The 23,973-nt window shown below is 54.6% G+C and overlaps 2 protein-coding genes across 7 annotated transcripts; one reads left to right on the forward strand and one right to left on the reverse strand.

Annotated features, from left to right (window-relative positions):
- Nucleotides 1-5,730: 5,730 nt before the first annotated feature.
- CCDC120 (coiled-coil domain containing 120) lies at nucleotides 5,731-20,471 on the forward strand. 6 transcript variants are annotated; one of them, XM_058535843.1, is made up of 11 exons: nucleotides 5,732-6,101; nucleotides 13,571-13,716; nucleotides 13,846-13,936; nucleotides 14,080-14,213; nucleotides 14,883-15,023; nucleotides 15,415-15,694; nucleotides 16,051-16,113; nucleotides 16,405-16,579; nucleotides 16,711-16,809; nucleotides 17,916-18,830; nucleotides 19,326-20,471. In XM_058535843.1, exons 2-11 carry the CDS (start codon nucleotides 13,654-13,656, stop codon nucleotides 19,438-19,440), a joined length of 2,076 nt encoding a protein of 691 aa, XP_058391826.1. In that variant the 5' UTR covers nucleotides 5,732-6,101; nucleotides 13,571-13,653; the 3' UTR covers nucleotides 19,441-20,471. The 6 variants fall into 6 exon arrangements, with proteins under 6 accessions (XP_058391825.1, XP_058391826.1, XP_058391822.1 ...); XM_058535839.1 differs by adding an exon at nucleotides 10,115-10,278 and having other exon boundaries at nucleotides 5,733-6,101; nucleotides 13,571-13,729; nucleotides 17,916-20,471; XM_058535842.1 differs by having other exon boundaries at nucleotides 5,731-6,101; nucleotides 13,571-13,729; nucleotides 13,846-13,900; nucleotides 17,916-20,471.
- Nucleotides 20,472-20,909: 438 nt separating this feature from the next.
- PRAF2 (PRA1 domain family member 2) lies at nucleotides 20,910-23,870 on the reverse strand. Its single transcript, XM_058535844.1, has 3 exons — nucleotides 23,617-23,870; nucleotides 22,205-22,422; nucleotides 20,910-21,777 (listed from the first exon to the last, which is right to left on the reverse strand). The coding sequence occupies exons 1-3, from the start codon at nucleotides 23,793-23,795 to the stop codon at nucleotides 21,638-21,640; spliced, it is 537 nt and encodes a 178-aa protein (XP_058391827.1). The 5' UTR covers nucleotides 23,796-23,870; the 3' UTR covers nucleotides 20,910-21,637.
- Between the last annotated feature and the right edge of the window lie 103 nt (nucleotides 23,871-23,973).

A 23,973-nucleotide genomic window follows, 5' to 3' on the forward strand; every position in this document is an offset into this window, starting at 1 on the left:
TCACTCTCTCTCTTGCAGCTGAGGCAACTGCAGGGTGGGGTGAACGGGAGACATGGAGGGAGGAGGAGAGAGGGCAGTTGGACAGTGAAGTCGAGGAGGTTTCGGGATAGATGCGAGTGGTGATTGAGTGTGGCTTGGGGTGAGGTTGAGGTCTATTACAGGACAATTTGCATGAGACTAAAGGATCACATGAAGGTCTTCAGGAGGAATGGGGCTTCTAGAGGACAGGTTGGAAGTGCAGGTGGGAGCTATTGGAGAGTAAATTGGGAGTACAGTTAGGGGGTTGGAAGATGGTTTGGGGTGCAGTTGGAGTGACTATGGGAAGATAGTGAGTGTTTAGAGACAGAGTTTGGTCTTCTGTAAGATAATTTAAGGAGTAGAGCTATTAACTGTCATAAGATGGTGTGGTAGGCTGACTAATGGCTCCCCAAAAGATGTTCATGTCCTAATCCCTGGAACCTGTGGATGTTACTTTATATGGCAAAAAAAAAAAAAAAAAAAAAAACAGGATTGCAGATGTGATTAAATTAAGGATTTTGAGATGAGGAGATTATCCTGGATTATCTGAATGGAACCTAATTGTAATCACAAATGTCCTTATAAGAGGAAGACAGAGGCAGATTTGACAGACAGGAAAGGGGAAGGCAATGCCACCACAGAGGCACAGATTGTAGTGATGTGGCCACAAGCCAAGGAATGCCAGCAGCCACCAGAAGCTGGAAGAAGTAACAAACAGATTCTCCTCTAGAGTCTCCAGGGAGAGTACGGTCCTGCTGACAACTTGATTTTGACTCAGTGAAACTGATTTTGGGCTTCTGGCCCCCACAACTGTGAAAGAATAGATTTCTTATATTTTAAGCCACCAAATTTGTGGTAATTAGTTACAGCAGCCACAGGAAACTAATACAGATTTTGGTACCTAGATATGGGATGCTGCTGTGTCTTAGTCTGCTTGGGCTGCCCTAACAGAGTACCATAGACTGGGTGCATTAAATGACAGAAATTATTTTTGTGTGTGTGAGGAAGATCAGCCCTGAGCTAACATCTGTGCTAATCCTCCTCTTTTTGCTGAGGAGGACCGGCCCTGAGCTAACATCTATTGCCAATCCTCCTCCTTTTTTTTTCCCCCGAAGCCCCAGTAGATAGTTGTATGTCATAGTTGCACATCCTTCTAGTTGCTGTATGTGGGACACAGCCTCAGCATGGCCAGAGAAGCGGTGCGTTGGTGCGCGCCCGGGATCCGAACCCCGGCCGCCAGTAGCGGAGCTCGCGCACTTAACCGCTAAGCCACGGGGCCGGCCCGAAATGACAGAAATTTATTTTATTACAGTTCTATAGGCTAAAAGTCCAAGATCAACATGCCATCTGGGTTGGTTTCTGATGAGAGGTGCCTTCCTGACTTGCGGATGGCTGCTTCTTGCTGTGTCCTCACTTGGCCTTTCCTTTGTGCACATGCACTCCCGGCGTCTTTTCCTCTTTGTATAAGGACACCAGCCCTTATATGAAGGTGGCGCCCTTAGGCGCCACCCTTATGACCTCATTTAACCTTAATTACCTCCTTAAAGGTCCTATTTCCAAATAGTCATATTGAGGGTTAGGGCTTCAACATATGAATTTGGAGGAGGGGATACAATTCAGGCTGTAACATATGGTAAGAAATACCTAAAAATGTTGAAGTGACTTTGGAATTGGATAGTGGGTAGAGGCTGGAAGAATTTTGAGGCACGTGATAGAAAAAGCCTAGATTGCTTTGAACAGACTGTTGGTAGAAATATGAATGTTAAAAGCACTGCTGGTGAAGGCTGAGAATGAAGTGAGGAGCACAGTAGAGCAAGCCTACATTGTCTTAGAGAATACATATATCATCATCAACAGAATTTTGGTGGAAATATAAATGTTAAAGGTGCTGCTGGTGATGGCTCAGAAGGAAATGAGGAACATGTTATTGGAAACTGGAGAAAAGGTCCTTGTTATATAGAGGCAGAAAACTTAGCTGAATTGTGTCCTACAGTTGTGTGGAAATCAGAGCTTGTAAGTGATGGATTTGGATTTATTTAGTTGAGGAGATTTCCAAGGAAAGTTTTGAAGGTACTGCCTGGCTTCTTCTTGCTCCTTATAGTAAAATGTGAAAGGAAAGAAAGAAATTGAGGAAGGAACTGTTAAGCAAAATGGATCCAGGATTTGATGATTTGGGAAATTCTCAGGCTGTCCAAATTGCAAAAGACACAAAATTTAAGAGATTCACTGTCAGGAAAGTATGCTCTGGAGAGAAAGCAAAGGGTGTGGCTGGACAGCCTTTAGTACTAAAGAGATTAGGTGTGTTACTCGTGGATCCTCTCAACCATCTCAGCAGAAGTCAGGACTAGAGGTGGGATTATCCACAAAAGATTTGTGGAGGATCCTCTTGTCTAATGGCGTGAATCCCTGTGAATTCCATGGGAGACCCACAAGGTTTCTGAGAATGTTATATGGCCATAAACACTGCGTGATTGGCTTGAAAGAAACGGAGACAGGATGAAATGAAAGAAGGATGTTGGACTCCCAAAATTCTACTGGAAGGATAGAGGCTAAAACTACTCAGTTCCAAATATGTGCTACCTTTCAAGAGGAAGAAAGGATAACTCTGAGGGCAGAGCTGCGGGCCCAGAGGTGTAGCCTCAAGCCACAGTGGATTAGTCCCAGGCCATGAAACCTAATGAAAACTGCCCTGCTGGATTTCAAAATTACTTGGAACCAGTGACACCTTTTTTCCTTCTATTTCCTTCCTTTTGGAATAGGAATGTCTATAACTCTTATCCTATACCTGTCCCACCATTGTATTTTGGGAACAGATAACTTGTTTTCTAGTTCACAGGTCCAGAGATGGAGAAGAATTTTGCCTCAGGGTAGATTATACTTAGAGTCTCACTCATACCTGATTTAGATTATGTAGATGATGAGATTTGGAACGTTTGAGCTGATGCTATTAAAGTGAGATTTTGAACTTGAGTTGATGCTGTAATGGGTTGAATCTTTTGGGGGTATTGGGATGCGGTACATGTGTTTTGCACGTAGGGTGGATGTGTATCTTTGGGGGCCAATGGGTGTACTGTTGTAGGCTGAATGATGCCCCTCCCAGATTGGGATATGCACATCCTAATTCCTAGAACCTGTGAGTGTACCTTAGATGGCAAAAAAAAAGAAGCAGAAGAAAAGAAAAAGAAAAAGGACTTTGCAGATGTGATTAAGGTAAGGATTTTGAGATTATGCTGGATTATCCAGGGGACCCTAATTGTAATCACAAGTGCCCCTATAAGAGGGAGGCAGAGGCAGATTTGACAGACAGAAAAGAAGGCAATACGACCATGGAAGCAGAGATTGTAGTGATGTGGTCACAAGCCAAGCAATGCTGACAGCCACCAAAAGAGGAAGAGGCAACAGATTCTCCCCTAGAGCCTCTGGAGGGAGCACAGCCCTGCTGGCACCTTGATTTTGGTCTTCTGGCCCTCAGAACTGTGAGAGAATAAATTTGTTATGTTTTAGCCACCAAGTTTGTGTTAATTCATCAAGGAAGCCACAGGAAGCTAATACAGATGGCTTGGGGATAGATTTGGGGGTTGTTGGAGGGACTTAGGGGTATGCTTGGGGGTAATTGAGGACAGTTTGAGGATATAATTAGGGGCCATTGGAAGGTGTTTGGGAACAGCTGGAGTCATCAAAGGGAAGATTGAGGTGGGATTGAGAGGTCACTGGAGGGTAGTTTGGAGGTATAGTTGGGAGACTGTGGGAAGATAAATGGAGGATGTTTACAAATAGCATTGGAGGCTATTATAGGGCAGTTTAGGGTGTAGGTGGGATTTCTTGGAGAGTGGTTTGGGTGGGATGGTTGGGAAAAATTGGAAGATGTTTTGTGGGTGTAGTTGCATGTAATTTAAGACAAAGTTGGGTATAATGGTCACTGAAGAGTGGTTTGGAGGTATAGTTTGGGGCTGCAGCTGTGGGACAAAAGGAAGGTAGTTAAGGGTTATTTAGATGCAGAATTGGGGGCTCTTGGAAGGGGAATTTTAGGGGTGAGGTTTGTAATTGAGAGTAGTTGGGGTCTAGAGTTGGGTATCATTGAAAGGGCACTTTGGGGATATTGTTGGGAGTTAAAGGGGAGTTTGAGGGTAGAGTGGGGGCTGTTGGAAGGAGGTTTGGGGCTGAAGGTGAGGCTCTGGAAGGGTAGTTTAGTGATGAAGTTTGAGGATCAATAACATGGTTTTGGGCTATAGTTGAAGGCTGGGGGTTACAGTCTGGGATGCTCTTTGCGGGCCTGTTTTGAGGTCTGGATGTCAGAGGGCTATTATGAGCTATAGTTGGGGAGCTATTAGTGGGTGATTTGGGGGGCAAAGATCATTGGATGGAATACTATTCAGCAATAAAAGGAACCACTGATACATGCTACAACATGGGTGAACCTCAAAAACATTATGCTAAGTGAAAGAAGCCAAACACCAAAAATTCACATATTGCATTCATATGAAATGTCCAGAAAAGGCAAATCTCTAGAGACAGAAAGGTTACTGGTTGCCTGGGACTGGGAATGAGAATGTGGATTAACTGTATTCAGGCATGAGGGATCTTATTGGGATGATGAAAATGCTCTAAAATTGCATTATGGTGATTGTTGCACACTTTGGTAAATTTACTAAAATAATTGAATTGCACACTTAAGATGGGTGACTTACAGTATGTAAATTATATCTCAACTAAGTTGTTTTAAGAAAAGATCATTGGAGAGTGCTTTGTAATATACTTGGGTCACTGAAGTATGATTTGGGGTGGAGGTAAGAGTCATTGGAGGGTTTGGGGGACACTTTGGGCCACTGGAGTATGATTTGTGCATTCAGTTGGTGGTTATTTGGAGGTAAAGCTGAGGACCGCTGGAGAGTGCTTTGGGGGTGAGTTTGGATCCGTGGAGTGCGGTTTGGAGGTGGAGAGAGTGTTGGAGGTTAGTTTGAGGCACAGTTGGGGGTTCACACATCGAGTATATGGGATAGTGATAGGGACTGTTGGAAGATAGTTTTGCATGGGTTGGGGCTGATCAATGGAAGGTTTGGTGGGGGGTTTGTGGAACATGGTTTGGAGGTAGAGCAGGTGACTGTTAGAATTGATTTGGGGTACAGGTGGGGGCCACGTCAAAGGTGGTTGAGTATGTTTGCGCAGGTGTTGAAGGCTATTGGCGAACCATTTGGGGATCAATAGAGTATGGTTAGGATGGTACATGGAGAGTGGTTTGGGGTCAATGAAGGGTGTTTTGGGTGCATATTGGGAATAGCAGGAGGGTGATTTGGAAGTGTTCTTTGAAGGTTAATGGTTTCAGGGCTTACTGCAGATGGTTTGGGGGAACTACTTAGGGGTAGCGGAGGGTAATTTATTCGTACAGGTTGGGTGTCCATGGGGGGTGGATTAGAGATACTGCTTGGGATCAATGGACAATAGTTTGAGGATACAATTTGGGGGATGATGGTGGTTTGGGGTGCATTTGGGGCATTGAGGGTAGTTGGGGGAGTTTAGAGGTGTGGTGGCAGCTGATTCAAGGCAGTTCGGGGTAGTGCTTGGGGGGTGACTTGGGCTGAGGGGCGCCGGTCTGATCACTGAGGGGGCGTGGCCTCAGTAGGGGAGAGCTCTGCCGCCCTCGAGAAAGCGTGTGCGCACGCGTTCCCAGCTGGTTCACTCCTGGCGCTCCCAGGGCAGGAAAAATCGAAGACCCGAACTGGCGCCTGCGCACTTGGTCTCCGCCGCTGCTGTGGTCTCGCGCCCCACCCCCCGTCCCCTCCTCACCCCCCACCCCAGGCTCGCGCTCAGCGGCGGAGGTGGCGGTGCCGCCGGGAGCGGACGGACCCGAGTTGAAGGTGGGGGCGGGGGTCCACCGCCCGCGGCCGAGCCGGCCCTCCTCTCCCACCCTCCCCGCGCCCCCGTCTGGCCCCCAAGGCTAACAGTCGCGCGGCCCAACGCGGCCCACGGACAGGGCGGAGTAGGCGCGAGCCAGGGGACGAGCGGGAGGCAGCGAGGGAGGGGCGCGCCCATCACCCCTCCCGGCCCATACCGACCCCGCCTACACCGCGCGGCGAGGACCCTAGGTGAGTAACGCCCGCCCGGGGAAGAAGGGAGGAGACAGGGCGGGGTGAGGGCCCGGAAACGCCGGCGGGGGATGTACCTGCGCGCGCACCCGCGACCTTTGACCCCGTGGTCTCACTCGCGACCCCTGCCTGACCTGACTACCTCTTTTTTTAACCTTGAACTCCGGCGCCAGTCTTGGCCCCAGGACCTCCGGTCTCACCTGTGATCTAACCATATTCTGGACTGGTGTGATCCTCAACCCCTGTTTTGTCCTCCTAAACCCAGTCCTCACCCCAAACCCCATCCAGTTCTGTTCTCAGGATCCTTGGCCTGACTACAGATCTTTGCCTGATTCTGTTCCATCTCTGATGCTCATCTTGCCTTGTTCTTATCACCCCAGTTTCTCTCCCAGTGCTTGACCTGTCTGTTCCCTAAACTCTTGTCCAGTCCCTGAACCCCTTCCAGTCGTGTCTTGGCACCCTAATGCCAATCTGATCCAGGTCTGTCCTGATTCCTGACCTCTGACTTCTGTACTTTCATCCCACTCTGTGCTAACAACCCGCCCACCCCCACCCCCCTCCTGACTCCTGATCTCTATCCTGGCTCACCACCTTTAGACAGTCTCCCTGTCTCCTGCCCTGTCTCTGCCCCCAGCTCTGTGATATTTCCCCCCTCTTCTCTTGTCCCATCGCTGTCCTCATTTCTATCCTCATTCTGTCCCTGACTTTTCCTGTTCCTTACGTCCATCCTGAACCTGCTCTTTTCCCTATCCCCTCCCTTGAACTCTGTCTTGGCCTATTCCTGGTCATGTCTTCTGACTACTGTTCTATGCTGGCCCTGACCCTTGCCCTGCTCTTTTGTCCTCTGCTGTCCCCTACTTTTTCTCTGACGCTTGTCCTGAACCTCACTCCATCCCATCCCCTGGGAAGTGTCCTGGCTCCTTCTCTGTCCTGCCTCTTGACCTCCATCCTACAATGACTCTGATTCTGTCTTGTCCCCTACACTCCTTCCTATCTTGTCCCTTCATCTTGTCCCAACCCCAGGGCCCTGTCCTACTCCTTTTTTTTTAAAATTTTATTTATTTATTTTTCCCCAAAGCCCCAGTAGATAGTTGTATGTCATAGCTGCACATCCTCCTTAGTTGCTGTATGTGGGACACCGCCTCAGCATGGCCGGAGAAGCGGTGCGTTGGTGTGCGCCCGGGATCCAAACCAGGGCCGCCAGCAGTGGAGCGCGCGCACTTAACCGCTAAGCCACAGGGCCGGCCCCCCTGTCCTACTCCTTACCATACCCCTCCACCCTGTTCAGCTCTCCCTCCTTCCCAACACCCACTTTGCATCTCCTTTGAGCCCAGAAGGACGGGGATCCCCTTATACCCTGCCTCTGAACTTGGAGGTTCCGCTGTTCCCATTATCTCTGAAGTTCATTTCAAATGCTTCTCTTAGCATGAGCAAGAGCAAGTAGCTCTGTGGGCCCTGTGTGGCTGAGGGAGTTTTCATGCGATTTCCCCCACCCCCACCCAGTGATCTCACACAGAGCTTGCATTTCTCTCCCTGCCCCAGGAGGCCATGGAACTGTTCTTATGCCCCCCACCCTCCCCGAGTGTGGAAGAACACCCTAAATTATTCAGTGACTCTCTGGGAGTCCGTGAGGTCCAGGTCATGTTTCCACCCTTGCTAGGTTGGAGGCTGCCCCGTGTCAGGGAGGGGGCGTGGTGAGCAAATATGTGGAGGTAGGGGACTCGGGGGTATGTGTGAATCTTCTAGGTCCTGTTACCCCCATCTCCTGGTCTTGATCCTGGGTGCATGATCCCTGCTTTCTTGGCCTGGAAAAAAACCCATTCTAGGCTAGAAGCTTCAGGGCTTGGTAGGGGTGGGATGGGGGCAGGGGTTTATCTCTCTCTCTCAGCAGTAAGCAAACAAATCTTGGTGCTAAGTCCATCCCACCTCTGTGGGACAGATCTGTGGGCGGGGGTGGGGGGTGGTCACTGTGTGTAAGAATCAGGCCCATCCAGTAGCGGCAACAACAACAACAACAATACGAGGTTCTCTCACTGTCTGAATCTCCTTGATTCTGAGGACGGACAGAGAGAATTCGAACGAGGAGGTAACATATTATTCAATTATGTTTTGTTCCTGCATTTCTCATAGAGAGTAGTGAGAGTTTGAATAATGAGATTCCAGACCCATCTCATTTATCTAAAACATTTATCCAAACCTATTAATAACAACATGAGCATCCCTCACTGTCACAATCTATTTGGTACCCAAGTTCTGAGAGGGAGAGTTCAGGTAGCTCAGACAGTGAAAAATACCAAGTTATCTGATGGTATTTTGGTTTTGCATTTTACATAATGAGTAGGGAGAGTTCAGATAATGAAGGATAATGGCTCTAACTCAAAAATGTATTCAAATCTACTCGTTTTCCTGAGCTCCAGTGGCAAGAGTTGGGATAGTAAGGGTACTGTCTTGTGTAAATAGATTTGGTTCCTGCATTTGGCGTGGTGAGTAAGGAAAGCTCAGAGAGTGAGGGATACCACTTCTTTCTCAAAAATGTATCCAAATCGATTCAGTTCCTGTATTTGGCTAGAGAGAGTTCAGACAATTTACCTGAATGTATTTGGTTCCTGCATTTTTGATGTTCAGTAGGGAGAAGTTGGATAATGAGGGAAAACAACTCTGTTTCAAATATGTCTGGCTTGATGAGTAGGGAGGGTTCCATGTCTGGGTAGCAAGTAGGGAGGGTTTGGAGGCTGGGGATACCAGCTCTGTCTCAAAAAAAAAATATATATATATGTATACACACACATATGGAGAAATACTTGCAATCGTGAAAGTTAATACACATTGAGCATTTACTGCAGGCCAGGCATAGTCCTAAGCAAGCTTTAAATGTGTTAACTCATGTCGTGCTCACAACAACCCTGTGAGGTACATACTATTATCATCACCCCCATTTTACAGATGAGGACGTTGAGGCACAGCGAGGTTAAGTGACTTGTCCAAGCAGTTACACAGCCAGTAAGTGGCAGAGCTATGTTGAATCCCTGACCCACATTTGCTACCCCTACATGAGGCCACACGAGGCTCAGGTCCTGGCTGGTCCTGGGCTTAGAGGTTGGCTGTCTTCTAAGCTGTTACAAGTCGTGGGCCAGGACAATGATGTGTGTGGGTGACTCTGCCCCACCTGTCTGCCTGGCCCAAGAGGCCCAGTTACTTGCTCTCCCCTCCTTACTCCCGCACCAGCCCACCTGCATGAGTTGATCATTGTTGCTATTAACAGTCATTAATGATGTGGTGTGAATTACCTTGCACTTTGAAATGCCTTCCAAAGTTAGTTTGGCCTCTATTGGCTCCGAAACCACAAGCCTTGAGACTCAATCTTCATTGCCAGCCAGCTTGTCCCTCTTCAGCTCTGATTTTATAAACACCCCTCTTTCCAACAACCTTGGTGTCCCGCAAGAGGCAGGAGAGGCCCGTGGCTGGGAGGACACTCCCCATCAACACCCAGCTGCCCATCTTATGGCTGCCGCCTCCACCAGCCCCAGGCAGTGAAGTGGGGGGAGAAGGGGGGTGATGAAAGGGGCCTTTGTGTCCCATGCCGGAAGTCTCACACCCAGGAAGAAAGGTGGGCAGGGTGGCGGGAGGCCGCAATAGTGTGTGCATGGGCGTTGCTGATACAGTGAGCTCCTCTCCAGGTTTGGCCCACCTGCCAAGCGGGGAGGGAGCTTTCCTCACTCTGCTCTTTCACATCACAGTGTGGGCTGCTGCGGGGGCCTGGGTTGGACTTGGGCCCTGAGGTCACAGAGCAGATGGCCCCAAATGGAGTGCAGGATGTGTGCTGTGTGCTGTGTGCTGGGGCAGGCCCAGAGCCCTGGTGGTGGTGTGGGGAAAACAGTACATCATAGGGACTCAGAGCCCTTGATTTCCTTGACTCTGGTCCAGAAATGCCCGGGGAGCTGGAGGAGATGGGGGAGACCCAGCCCGGGTGTGAAGAAGCGTGAGCCCCCTTTCCCACTCCTTCTCCCTTGCAGGAGTAGCCTCTGTTGGCCTCCAACCCAGGACCCAGCCTCCCGAGTTCTGATTCTGCCTGCTCTTGCGCCTCTGTGATCAGAATCAGGCCTGTTCACCTCTCCGAGCCACAGCTTCCACATCTACCAGCTGGCTCTGAGGAGCTGGGTCTGTGCCATTCTCCCAGGTTTGTAGGGATCGGGAGGGGTTCAAGCACATGCGTGTGTTGTTGGTTCGCTAGGATGATTTCTTCTGGAGCTGCGGAAGGTGGTAGGGTCTTGAGACCCGGTCTCTCCTTAGAAAAGTTGACCTCCTCTGTCCCAACTTGGGCAACAATTACCCCAGTGAGGGTGGGAATTGCTTTAAGACCTTCTCCCACCCCTGTCTTGCCCTGGGAGGGAAGGGTAGGGGCCTCAGGAATGTGATGTGTGCTGCCAAGAGACACACACCTGATTTACACCCAAGACCTCCTGTGTGCTTAGCAACTCCCCAAATCTCCATCCCCCAGCGCCCAGGTAGTACCCTTGGGTGGGCTGGGTCTGATCTGGGAACTTGAGTGGCACCAGAGGCAGCTGCCATTTCCATGACCGTTAGCCCTTCTTCCTCGATCCTCTGGTAGGTGTATGGGGTGAGGGGGGAGGTCCAGGCTCTGTTCTTGGCCATGCTGGACACCCTGAGGGGACCTGGCTCTGAGACTGCCCCTAGGGGTGGCCTGAGCCCTGGTGGCAGACAGGCAAGGGTTAAAAGGTATGGGCCTGCCCAGTCCTTGGCCAGGTAGGCTGGGCCATTGCCTAGTGGGAGGCGGCCTAGGCATCCGCCACTGCGCTCGCTGCTCACTGCCACTACCAGCCGGAGCAGGGCCTGGTCGAGACAACTATTTTTTTGAAGTACCCAAGGCCACCCCACAGCACCTCTCTGGCATTGGTGAGCACCTGGGAACAGTGGGCCCGGGGGGGAGGAGGGTATAGGGTGTACTGAAGTTCCCTGCGGGAGAGAGCCAGGTCTGTGCCAGAGGTACAGCGAGGAAGGAGGGCCTGAGTAGAGGGGCGAAGGCCAAAATGTCCAATTTCCTTTCCTGGCATGAAGCCAATTTCTTGCCAGAAATGGACAAGGGGAAGGGATGGGGGAGAGGAGAAGCCAGAGTCCCCTTCCTCCGCTCCCTGCCACTTCCTCTCTTCCTTCCTCCCCTGCAGGAGTAGTCTCTGCCTTCCCTCAACCCGGTGCCTAGTCTCCCAGGAAAGCCCAAACTGGGCTATTGAGAAACTACTTCCCAGCACCTGCCTGCCAGCCCCCCATCTGTTCACCTAGAGTGGGGGCAGGGTGGCCTCTAGGGCAGTGTGGGGAACAGTCCCAGACGCTGGGAGTTTGTATTTGCTCCGACGGTGGCAGTATGTGGAAGTGGGGGTCCCACTGAGGGTGTTGGGGTACCACCCAGGTGAGGTGTCTTGGTTGTAAACAGTCATTACAGCCAGGAATTTCTTTCTCGGCTGTGGTGTCAGAAGGGCAGACCTGAAAAACCTGCTGGGCCCGCCTCTGGGTGTGGGGGGTGCCCTCTGCAGCTCTCCTGCTGCAGCCCATCCTGGGGATGGGACCGGACCGGGCCATGGGGTCACCAGTGGGTGGGGGGACCCAGGGCCTGGTGTGGCGGTGTGTTGGGGCGGGGGCTGCTGGGATCCCCCTTCTCACCGTCTCTGGGTGGGGATGGGGCAGCCCCAGGCCCCAAGGCAAATGTGCAGAGGGCAGGTGAGTGGAGGCAGATTTTGGAGCCGGGTGTAGGGGTGTGGGGCGTTGACCCTGTGTCTAGCCTGCCCAATGACCCCATGACTCAGGCCCTAGCTATGTCCCCGAGGTCAGGCTGACAGGGTGGAGTCGGGGTTCCGGTCTGGACCCCGTGTTGACTTCCAGGGTTCCATGAGCTCGCAGGGAAGGAAGGCTCAAGGCAGCCCAGTGTGGGATATGGGACCAGTCCTGGTGAATGGGCCCACTGGGGTGGAGTCGAGGTTCCTGTTGGGGTGGAGGAACGTTTGGGGAGGCCTGCGAGAGTTCCTCAAACCCAAATAGGGGCTGGGGAAGAAGGAGCTCCAGGAGCCAAGGGCAGAGGCTGAGCTGGGACCTTGAGGAAGCCCTGCCGTGCTGGGCACTGTCTGACCTTGGAGGGTGGGCGTGTGAGCGCCTCTGCAAAACCCCCGCTGCTGTCTGGGCTTGCACAAAGGCTTTAGGACTGGTCCCCAGCCCTGATGTTGAGGATGGGGTACCACTGCTTTGCGGGAGTGGTTCAGACCCTATGGGGTGGGTGGGAGGACTGCTGAGAAACTGGTGGCACCATATTAGCAGCTTGGCCACACCCACCAATGTATAAATGGGGAAGGGGCTTGAACCCACGCCTCCTCAAGTTGCCTGGGTCTTCTCCACACCTGGCCACCGTGTCATGACAAGCTGGCGATTTTGAGGTAGGTGGAACTAGGACCTCTGTAGCCTCGTGAGGCCCTCCCAGTCGCCTGCCACTGAAGTCAGGCCAGGTGGCGGGAGATGATGTCACCTGGCTGCCCAGCTGGGGACTGAGCAGGATGTGGGAGGGTGGGAGCAAACTCCAGAGGATGGGACGAGAGCAGGACTGGCGGCCAGCCAAGGCAGGCTCCATGCTCAGCCAGGTCATCTGGGGGCAGAGAAGGAGGCAGAAGGCAGTCAACTTGTTATCTGCAGCTGTGGACTGCTGCTCACAGTCTGGGCTGGATGACTTCCCTAGGCACAGGACAGGTTGGGGTGCTGAGAGGGGCTGGAGGGGTCTGGGGCCAAGTGAACACTCTTGCTGCTGCACCAGGGCCACAGGATGGAGTTGGGATAACAGACTCACAGATCTAGGCTTGATCCCTGGCTCAGCTCCCTCATCATTCTTTCATTCACCCGGCAGACATTCATTGAGCACTTGCTGTGTGCACAGAAGTGTTAGGAGTGCCAGAGATACTGATGAAAACAGGACAGCTACGTTTCCTGTCCTCGTGAATGTAAGAGGGAGGCACAGTCTCTTGTTGGACAGCAGTTGTGAGGGGACGTAATGTGGGGCCCCACCTCTGGAAGTGGCATTTAAGCCCCAGAGTGTAAGTGAGAACCAGGGGCTGGAGTGGGGAACAGAGCACTGCAGAGAGCAGCCACAGCCTGGGCAAAGGCCCTGAGGCCTGGGACTGGGAGCTCATGAGGAATGGGGGCGGGGTTGGAGCAGCTCTAGTGAGGGAGAGTGTTGGACCGGAGGGGCGGGCCCGGGCTACATCCATAGCCATGGGCAGGTTACTTCACTTTTCTGAGCCTTACTCTCCTCATCTCTGGAGTAGGGGTAATAATAATACAGAACTGCCATCACAGAATGGTTGTGAGGATTAAATGTGGTATAGAAGGTAACTGTTCCAGGCCCCCAGGTGCTTAATCAATGCCCACTGTTGTTATAGTTGGTTGAATCTGTACCATTAATTCTCCCTACCCAGGCAAGACTCCTGACGGTGGCCCATGGGCCTCTGAGGAGGCGTTGTAAGTCCACCCAGCTTCCCACTTGCTGTGCTCCCACTCAATGGGAAGGGAACCAAGGTACCAGGGCCAAGTGGGTCCAGACATTGACGCAGATTCTGAGAGGGCAGGTCAAGCAGGTGGGTGGGGTCAGGGTACCCCTTATTCCCAGCTGGGGTGTGGGAAGCTGGGGAGGGGTAGGGGTTGAGGGATCGCGGCATGTGCTTCCTTAATGGCTCGTGTGCATCACTACCAGGCCTTGTCCAGCCATCAGCCCCGGCCTCTCGACAGCACCAGGATGGAAGTCAAAGGTCAGCTGATCAGCTCTCCCACCTTCAATGCCTCAGGTCGGTGGCTGGTTCCCCCTCCTGGTGCCTCCTCCCCTGCTCTGAGTCACCACCTGCCCTCTTGGGAAGGGTTGGCCCCTGGCCTCACAGCTGCTCCAGGATGTCCTGGCTGCTCCACTGACCTTTGCTCCCTCTGTATCCAGCTGTCCTGTTCGTAGAGGCTGCCCCCCAAGTGAAGTCAGAGCGTCTTCGGGGGCTGCTTGACCGGCAGCGGGCCCTGCAGGAGGCCCTGAGCCTGAAACTTCAGGAGCTACGCAAAGTGTGTCTCCAGGAGGCGGTGAGGCCTGGCCCTAAGAGCGTCCGGTAGGGGGGTGAGGAGCCGGGGCCCCTAGGTAGGTACACTGGAGTGGCAGTGCTGACCTGTAGATTCCCTGTCACCCTCTAGCTCCTCAAAGCTCAGCTTAGATGTCTTAGAATCAATAAAATATGGCAGTGCAGGCCCACAATCCCCTATCAACAATTTGAAATGCAAAAAACCTCAAAAAAAAAACAATAGTTATTTCCAAAATTTGGCAGTAAAACCTGACCTGAACTGACATGGGATGAGTTATAGTTTCGATTTTCTCCTCTTGGTGTGAATGTCCACAGTTTGCCAGAAATAATAATGCAGTTCAGAGCATGCAGCCCCTGGTCCTGAAGGGAGTGTTATATAATATGAGGTACTTAGACTGTGTCGCCTTTCTAAAAACTAAGAAATTCTGGATTCCAAAGCAGATCTCCCTGCTTCCTGTGCCTACCGCCCCAGGGATTTGGGCCATTGAGGGGCTGAGCGTCTCTGCTGCGCACCTGCCTGGTGGAGAACTGGGAGGAGGAAGAGAAAGAACAGGCATGGGTGCTGAGCAGGACTGGGCTCCTAGTAGGACTCTCTAGCTTCTGGGGTCATTACTGCTTTGCCCCATCCCTCCAACTAACCCTTGGTAGTCTCTGACCCCTGCCTCGCCCCCAGGAGCTGACTGGCCAGCTGCCCCCTGAGTGCCCGCTGGAGCCAGGTGAACGGCCCCAGTTGGTCCGCCGGCGGCCCCCTGCAGCCCGAGCCTACCCTCCACTGCACCCCAACCCAGCACACCACTCCTTGTGCCCTGCTGAGGTGAGCAGATGGGTGTGGAGAGCAAGATGGGGGTGAGCCAGGTCCAGAGGAGGAGGAGCCTGGAGGAAGCTGTGGGCAGAGTGGGGGTTGCGTCCAGGGGAAGGAGAGGCTAAGGTGAGAAGGGACTGGGCTGGAGGGAGGTGGATCCCGGGTCTGAGGGAGGATGGTGGTCCCTAACCATTGGATAAGCCTCTCACCCTCAGGAAGATGAATAGGCCCAGCTCCTAATTAAGGCAGACCATGGCCCCAGAAGGAATAAGGTCCACCCCAGAATAGGCTGCCCCCAGGAAGAGCAGGCCCGCCTCCAGTGTAGCTCTGCCACCGCCTGGTCCTTGTGCTTGGCCGTTTCCAACATTTGGTCCTGTCCCACCCTCTCGGGTGGGCCCCGCAGGAACTGGCTCTTGAGGCCCTGGAGCGTGAGGTGTCAGTGCAGCAGCAGATTGCGGCAGCTGCCCGCCGCCTGGCCTTGGCCCCCGAGCTGAGCGCCGAGCAGCGCCGGCGCCGGCGCCAGGTCCAGGCAGATGCGCTGCAGAGGCTGCATGAGTTGGAGGAGCAGCTCGGGGACGTCCGGGCCCGCCTCGGCCTCCCAGTGCTCCCGCCGCTGTCCACGGGGGCAGTTATCACCACCCAGGGAGTCTGCCTGGGCACGCGCCTCGCTCAGCTCAGCCAAGGTGAGCCAGGCCCCCTCAACTCCCCCCAGTGAACGTGGGAGAATGGGCACTAGCTAGGGGATGTGGTAGGGGTGGAGTGGGTGAACAGCTAGTGAAAAGTGGGAGGTAGGCAGAACTTAAAGGACTTGACCAGTAAGAGGAGTTGTGATAAACTGGCTCCTGGGCAAGGGTGAGGCCATTGGGAACTGACGGAGAGGCACCAGGACAGGGAGGAGCCAAGCCTCTGGTGGTCTTGGATTCAGGTAAAGGCGGATTCTGGGAAGTGAACAGAGTGGGGACGAGACCGTCCAGTGGGGTAAGGGTCTGGCACCCAGGCCTTGCATTGATACGCCCCGGTCTCCCCCTCTCGCCTGTAGAGGATGTAGTTCTGCACTCGGAGAGCAGCTCCCTCTCAGAGTCTGGGGCCAGCCATGACAATGGTGAGGACCGCCATCCCCCAAACCCACCCGCCCTTTGGGGCTCAGCCCCGCCTCTCCCTCTTTAGCTCCTCCTCAGCCACGTCCCATTCTCATGTGGGTTCCTTGTCTTCTTTGATTCACCCTGCCCTGCCTGGCCCCGTTCCTGCCTCATCCCTTAGCTCCTCCTCAGCCTGCTCAACCCTGCCCAGCCCTCTGCCCCTCCCTGCCTCCCTAGTCCCTGCCCTTTGCTTTGCCCACAACCTGTTGGCACCTTGTCGTTGAATTCTCCCCCACGTTCTCCCTTCCACCCAGAGGAGCCTCGCGGCTGCTTCCCTCTGGCTGAGCGCCCCTCGCCACCCAAGGCCTGGGACCAGCTGCGGGCGGTATCTGGGGGCAGCCCTGAGCGACGAACTCCGTGGAAACCACCTCCGTCAGATCTTTATGGGGATCTGAAGAGCCGGCGGAACTCTGTGGCCAGCCCCACCAGGTAAGGGTGAGCCCCTCCCTCCTTCCCCAGGAGCCAGGAGTGGGATCTTGAGCCTGGGCTGGCAGGAGGGCCTCCTGGTGGGTATGGTCTCTAACCTGGACCCCCACCTGGGCATGCTTGTGTCTGTCTAGCCCCACGCGCTCACTGCCCAGGAGTGCCTCCAGTTTTGAGGGGCGAAGTGTGCCTGCCACCCCTGTCCTCACCCGGGGCGCTGGCCCCCAGCTTTGCAAGTAAGTGGACTGTGAGGGTGGGTTTGAGGACCAGAGGAGGGACAACAACTCTAACTGGGGGTGTTGGGGAGAGCATTATCAAAGGGTGTGGGACGTGAGAGGCTGGGCTTTGAAAGGTGAATAGGAATTGTCTTGGTGGAGAAGAAGGGGGTGGGAATTTGGGGCAGAAGCACTAAAGTTTGAGTATGGGCTTTTCTGTGTGTTTTAGACAAGTCATTTCCCTTCTCTGAATCTTTGTCTCCTCATTTGTGAAATGGACATCATAATATCTGCCTCTGAAAGACGCTGTAGGCATAATAAGTTCTGATTAACATATACTGAGTGCCTGCCATCTGCTAGGTATCAGGGCTTTACATGGTATCAACTCATTTAATTGTCATGAGATCCCTATGGGATAGGTGCTACTGTTATTCCCATTTTATGGATGAGGAAACTGAGCACAGAAAGGTTAAGTGACTTGTTAGTAAACCAGAGACCTGGTATTTGAACGCAGGCAAGTTCAAGTCTAGAGTCTGTGCTCTTAGTCACTGTACCCTACTGCTTCTTAAACCAATACTTACCAGGTGCCCACTTTTCCCAGGCTGTGGACAAAGCCAAGTCCCCATCCTTACGGCACTTGCATCCTGTGAATGGGGGCTGTTGGGATGATAGTTTGGATGGTTCATACACATGGGGGCACAGAGAGTTCAGGAAGGGTCTTGAATTCCAGGCCTAGGGATTAGGATCTCACGGTGGAAGAGGTGGGAGCCATGAGAAGTACCTTAGCAGGGGTGAGGGGTCAGGTGTGTTAGGAAGAGCCCTGTGCTGGGCCCTCCTCTGCTGGCATTTCCTCTCCAGCCCTGCACACACTTGCATCTCCCTTGGAGCTGACAGCCCCAGGCCCTCCCATACGTTTTCAGTCCCTCTGCCCCCCAGGCTGGGAAAGAACCTCTTCTGCCCTTTACATGGCACTACCCAACACCTTTAAACACACAGTTTCTAATCCTGGGCGACTGTTGGAGATGTGGAAGTGAAGGCTCAGGAGGAGGTGGGGTAGGGAGGACACTCAGCCCATCTGCCTGATATTTCTGACCCTACTCCCATCACCCCCATCTCTGCACCCCCAGACCTGAAGGCCTCCATTCTCGCCAGTGGTCCGGCAGCCAGGACTCCCAGATGGGCTTCCCGCGGGTGGACCCTGCCTCCGACCGCACCTCCCTCTTTGCAGCTCGCACCCGCCGCAGCAACAGCTCCGAGGCCCTGCTAGTGGACCGGGCAGCTTGTGGGGGAGCTGGCTCCCCACCTGCACCTCTGGCTCCCCCTGCCACTGGCCCCCCGGTCTGTAAGAGCAGTGAGGTGCTGTATGAGCGCCCCCAACCAACCCCTGCCTTCTCCTCCCGCACAACAGGCCCCCCAGACCCTCCCCGGGCTGCCCGGCCTAGCTCAGCGGCCCCTGCCTCCCGCGGGGCCCCCCGGCTCCCGCCTGTGTGTGGGGACTTCCTCTTGGACTATTCCCTGGACCGGGGCCTGCCCCGCGGTGGCAGCGGGGCAGGCTGGGGGGAGCTGCTGCCTGCAGCCGAGGTCCCGGGAGCCCTCTCCCGCCGGGATGGGCTCCTTGCCATGCTCTCAGGCCCACCACCTGTGTATGCAGCTGACGGCAGCAGCCCCCTCCTCCGCAGCAAGGACCCCCACACCCGTGCCACCCGCACCAAGCCCTGTGGCCTGCCCCTGGAGGCCGCCGAGGGTCCAGAGGTGCATCCAAACCCTCTGCTGTGGATGCCCCCACCCACCCGTATTCCCCCGGCTGGGGAGCGCAGCGGCCACAAGAACCTTGCCCTGGAGGGGCTGCGGGACTGGTACATCCGGAACTCGGGACTGGCCTCGGGGCCCCAGCGCCGGCCTGTGCTCCCCCACATGGGCCTGCAACACCCACCCTTCCTCCATGCCCGCTGCTATGAGGTGGGCCAGGCGCTGTATGGGGCCCCCAGCCAGGCGCCGCTCTCACACTCAAGAAGTTTCACGGCGCCCCCTGTCTCCGGCAGGTATGGGGGGTGCTTTTACTGATGGGTAGGGGTCTCTTGAGGCAGATGGCAAAGGCATCCAGGCCAGGGAGAAGCTAGTCATGATAGCTAATGACTTGGACCACAAGAGAACTAGCTGCAGCCTTGGCCTGGGGTCCCTGGGCCCTGCCTGAGCTGCATTAGTCCACAGGGTCTCGGTGGAGGGGTATCTTGGGCCATGGTAGCAGTAGTTCTTTACAAAGCTATAGAAGAATTTTGATATTTTAACAACCAGTGCATGTCAGCTGAAAATGAGCCTTGAAACCAGGGTGCTGGCAGGAAGGGACATCCCATGTGCCTCGCCTTTCTCTTCCTCTTTTCACTGCGCCCTACCCTTGCAAGCCTAAAGGTGCTGTCCTGTGCCTGCCTCTGCCTCTTTAACGAGCCTCTTTTCCTCTCTTTCTGTGTCTTGTCCGTCTTTTCCTCTCTTCTCTGTCTTCCCCCCCGTCCTCCGGATTCCTGCTACCCCTTCTAAAGATACTACGCGGACTTCCTGTACCCCCCGGAGCTGAGCGCTCGTTTAAGTGACCTGACGCTAGAGGGGGAGCAGTCCTCCAGTTCTGACCCCCAGACCCCGGGGACACTGGTCTGACACCTTCTGATATGCCCCTTGTTGGCCTGGGCATGACTCCAGTCGGGGGAGCACACAGCTAACTTCGCTGAGCCCTGGGGTGTGGTTGCTCTCGGTCCTGGGCTGGGGCGCCAACCTGATCTTCAAAGGCCCCTGGCTCCCCGCGGGTCCACGAAGGTGTCTGACACCCTGCTTCTCCTCTCACACTGTGCTGGGAACTGGGGGCCCTCAGCAAGCTTAAAAGAGGGGGGATGGTGTAATGGGGACTCCAAGCCCCTTCCTCCATTTCTGTTTACAGTTGTGATTTAGGTATTCACTGTCTTCCCCTAACACTAGACGTTTTATGAAAGGGAAACTGTGATCTCGTCCTGGTTGGGTTCATTCCTGTCCCTGTGCCCAGCCTATTCCATTCAGGAACTCCTCCACAAAATGGACCATATAGGGTCTCAGGACCCTGTTTGGGGCAGCCAGGAGACTCGTGTTAACAGAACTCCCTGCCACTCCTCACCAGGGCAGTTCTTGGGGATGTGGGCTCTCTGCCCACATTTGGAAGGACTGGAGTCTGGGTAGGGGGCTTGGGTTCATTTTCCCAACCCCGGGGGTGCCTGAAGGAGCCCCAGGCCTTGTCTGCCTGTCTGTGCCCACTGCCTCTGCCCACAGGGTGAGATGGCACAGCCTTCAGCGGCAGCCTCCGCCTTGACTATCCCCAGTCGGGAGGCCCCGCAGGAGGGCCAAAGGGCAGAGCCATCGGGTGTGTTGTGTCCTGGGATGCTGCGGTGGTGGAACCTGGCATCTGGTAGATGCCAGTAAAATCCTCAGGTGACGTCTGGCCACAGGCTACGTCACGTCTTCCTTGGCTTTCTTTCCATCCACCACTTTTTAAACAAATCCACACAAGCTGTGTTTTCTATACCTGTCTGTGACTTTCTGGAGCTGGGGGTTCCCCTGCCCCCTTTACCTGGTGTTAAACTTTTCTTTTTGTACCAGTGGATCTGGGCCCAAGACACTACCCACACTGGAAGGGGATTTCTATAATAAATGTGTAAACTGAACCCATGTGTTGCTCTTCTATCTGCCTTGCTTTGGGAGCCCACACCTATAGTTAAGACCACATAATATATTTTTATAACACCATGTTATAAAAAATATAACACTGTGGAAACAGCCTGTGATAATGTCATCCACATTGGCTTTACTTGCTTTGTGATGTGGGGTAAATTCTTTGCCTGTCTGCCTTCAAATTCCTAGCCAGCCCTCAACAAGAGCCCTAAGTAATACAAATGGCAGGAAATACTCTGTGCCCTTAACTACCTTGTGCGTTAATGCTGCTCCAGAGGTAACAAGTTCAAGGAAGGAACTGAGAGCTCACCCCTTCAGCCCACGCCATTTGACAGAGAGAGACCCAGTCAAAAGAGTCTTACGTAGAACAGAAAAGCAGAAGGCTACTTCTGGCCATTGAAACGTGCAGACTTCACCTAGGAGGCCCAAACTGGCTTGAACGATGCAACAGCCTTTATTGTTGCAGCAACACTGATATATATGCCCCATTCCTGGTACACGCAGCCCCCACCCCACCTCACCCCTTGGTCTTCACCACTGAGGAACTTTGGTGGGGGAGGGGAAGACTCCCTAAGCAGAGAGGGAGGGAGGCAAGTGGAACTGGTGAGTGTTGGAGTCACCTGGGACCAAGGGTTCAACAAGGTTAGGATACCTGAATCCTCTGCCCAGATGGGAGCTGGACACACTTGGGTCCTGGGTTCAAGATTTGGCAATGCCTTGACCTGGGTTCAAAGCTGCGGTGGGGTCTGGAAAAGCCTTGGTTCAGGGTTCAAGATTTGAGAATGCCTTGGTCCCAGATCCCAGCTTTGGGGCTGAGCATGGGAGATGGCTGGGTCCCAGACTGGGGTGGGGGGAGTGTCTAGGTCCAGAGTTTGAGGTTGGCCATGGATGCTCTGGTCTCCAAGCCCCAGCTGTGGGTTGGATGCCAGTGGCTCTGGGTCCCAAGTTCAGGGCTGGGGAAGACTCTGGTCCTTTAGGTAATGGGCGCTGGGTATGAGGAATATCCCAGTTTTGGACCTGGGGGGAGGGTCACAGATGTCCTGCTTTTTGAACTGGGGAGGGGGCTCCTATTTTAAGGGCTGGGAAAGGGCTCTGGGTCTGCGGTACAGCCCGGCGTGGGGGTGGCGCTCTCCAGGTCTTGAGTACAGATCCCAGGTCCCTAGGACCCAGCCTCCTGCTCTTGTCCCAGCGCCTCCAGTAGCAGCCCCATTGGCGTCCGCTTGAGACCAATGCTTTCGATCTTGTTCTCAATCTTGTTCTTGAGGTTGCGCAGGCGCAGCGAGGCGTGCACCAGGATCACTATGGGCAATACCGAGAGAAGTGGGGTCAGTGAGATGGGACATCAGCCTTTAGCCAGTGGGGGTCACAGAAGGGAACTGGAGCACAGGCAGGCATGGAGTGGTCAGTGGCCAGGACGCCTCTAATCCTGAAAGTGTGGCCGAGTAATTCGCTTTGCAACAGGGGCGTGCCTAGGAAGGGTGCACAGTAACGGGCACTTGGCTGGTGGAAGGCACTTAATATAGAGTGAGGCCTGGAAAGGCGGTAGCAAGCAGGGCATTCCCAGAAGAGGGGAGCGAAGCCACAGAAGGCGCTTTGTAAAGGGGGTGTGGCCACGCCCGCCGGGTGTCCCAGCCCCCTGTTGGCCCGGGAACCAGGGCAGGGCAGGCCTGGCGCCGTGCGCACGCGCTGGCCATTTTCCCGGCTAACTCAGGATAGTGAGACTCACCAAGCACGGGCCCTGCGATGCTGAGCAGGAAGGTCCCAGCGCCGCCTACGGCCCAGAGAACGAGGAGACCGACGGCAAGCACCGCGGCCAAGCAAGCGGCAGGGTGGCTGCGGCGGCAGCGGCGCACGGCTGCGCGAGTCTCAGCTGCCCACACCAGCACGCCAAGGGCCACCACCACTACCAGCGCGCTTAGGAGGGTGTGCAACGGGCGCATGTACCTGCGAGCACAATGGAACTAAGCTAGCCGGGCAGTGGGTAGAGGGCCGCCCGGCCTCCGAGCCTTCCGGACCACCGCCCACCCGATCCTGGGCCCCAAGAGCTTTGGTTCCATCTCGCTGGACTCTCCAGCCTGGCAAATACTCCCACCAGCCCTGTCTCCGACAAGTCCACCCTCCAGGGCTTCCGGCTCCAGGAGCCCTGGACTTCCCTGTGGACCCTCATTTCTTTCTTGTCAATCGTACAGTCCCATCTTCCTGAGATCTCCCGCTTCAGGTTCAGGCCCTCCCATCCCGCTAGGTCCTCGGGCTCCCCGCCCTTTCCTTCCGACCCTACCCGGCAGGGCCCCTCTCCAGCGCCCCCACCCCCAAACCTGCCCCCAAACCCACGCTTTGAGCCCACCCCTTGCAGATTCCAGGCCTTCTGTCCCCAGGCCCAGGGTACTTAGAAGACCCCCTTTGAGGCTTCCTCCCCCTTCAAATTCGCCCTCCAGGTTCCCATTTCCCTATATATTCCTCCCTCCATCATTGCTAGAACCCCTTCCAGGCTTTCGGTCCCACTCTTAACTTCCAACCCTGTCCAAGTCCCTCCTCCAGGTTCTCCATCCCTCTCTGGTCTTGGGCCTTCCATGCCTGGGTCCTCCCTCTTGGCTCAAGTTTCCCAACAGGTACCTGCTGCTGGGCATTCCAATCATATCCAGGCTCCCCTACAAACCCAGATCCTCCACAAGTCCACCCTCCACACCCTTCAACTTGACCACGCCCCTGTCCCCCGTCATAAATCATCCGGAGACGCCTTAATCTGGCCCCATCACTCACATCGCCCCATCACCTCCCAGGCACACTCAGGTTCCACTTTCAGACCCTCCTTCTCTTCAGGTCCACCTCCCTGCCCACAGTTTCCCCTTTGGTTCCATACTTTGTCCATCCTCCCCAGGTCTTCCCTTCAGACCCTCCATCCCCATCAGGGCCCCCTCAGCCAGGCTCTATCCAGCCCCAGGCCCTCCTCATAACCGGGTTCCACTTCCTTCAAGTCCTCCCTCCCTTGCCCCTTAGGTTTTCCATCTCTACTGAATTCGCTCTTCCAGGCCTTGCACTCCCCTCAGGTTACCCCTCCCGGTCCTCAAAATCCCGCGGGTCTACCCTCCATGTCCTGCAGGCATCCCCGGCCAACGGGCGCCTCCCTCCCTCCCTCACCCGGCCAGAACGAGACCGAAGCCGAAGCAGACAAGGTAGTTGGTCTGGTAGTAGAGGAGGTTGTTGATAACACGGTGGCACCACCGCTGCGGATCGCACGGATCCGGGGCCGCCAGACGCGCCGACCCCAGAACGAAGTCGTCCAGAGCGCGTAGCGGGGGCAGCCGCACCTCCGACATCCTGCCGGTGGATGTAGCTGGACCAGCCACAAGAGCGGCCGGACTACAACATCCGTTACACCCCGCACCACCGCGGGGTACACCGGGAAACGGACTCTGAGCCATACAGAGGCTTCCCTAACCACCTAGGTGGACTGCGCAGGAGCAGTAATGCACGTGACCGGAAATGCTAACAAGA

The sequence above is a fragment of the Diceros bicornis genome, chromosome X, assembly GCF_020826845.1.
Source record: "Diceros bicornis minor isolate mBicDic1 chromosome X, mDicBic1.mat.cur, whole genome shotgun sequence".
Lineage (NCBI taxonomy): Eukaryota > Metazoa > Chordata > Mammalia > Perissodactyla > Rhinocerotidae > Diceros > Diceros bicornis.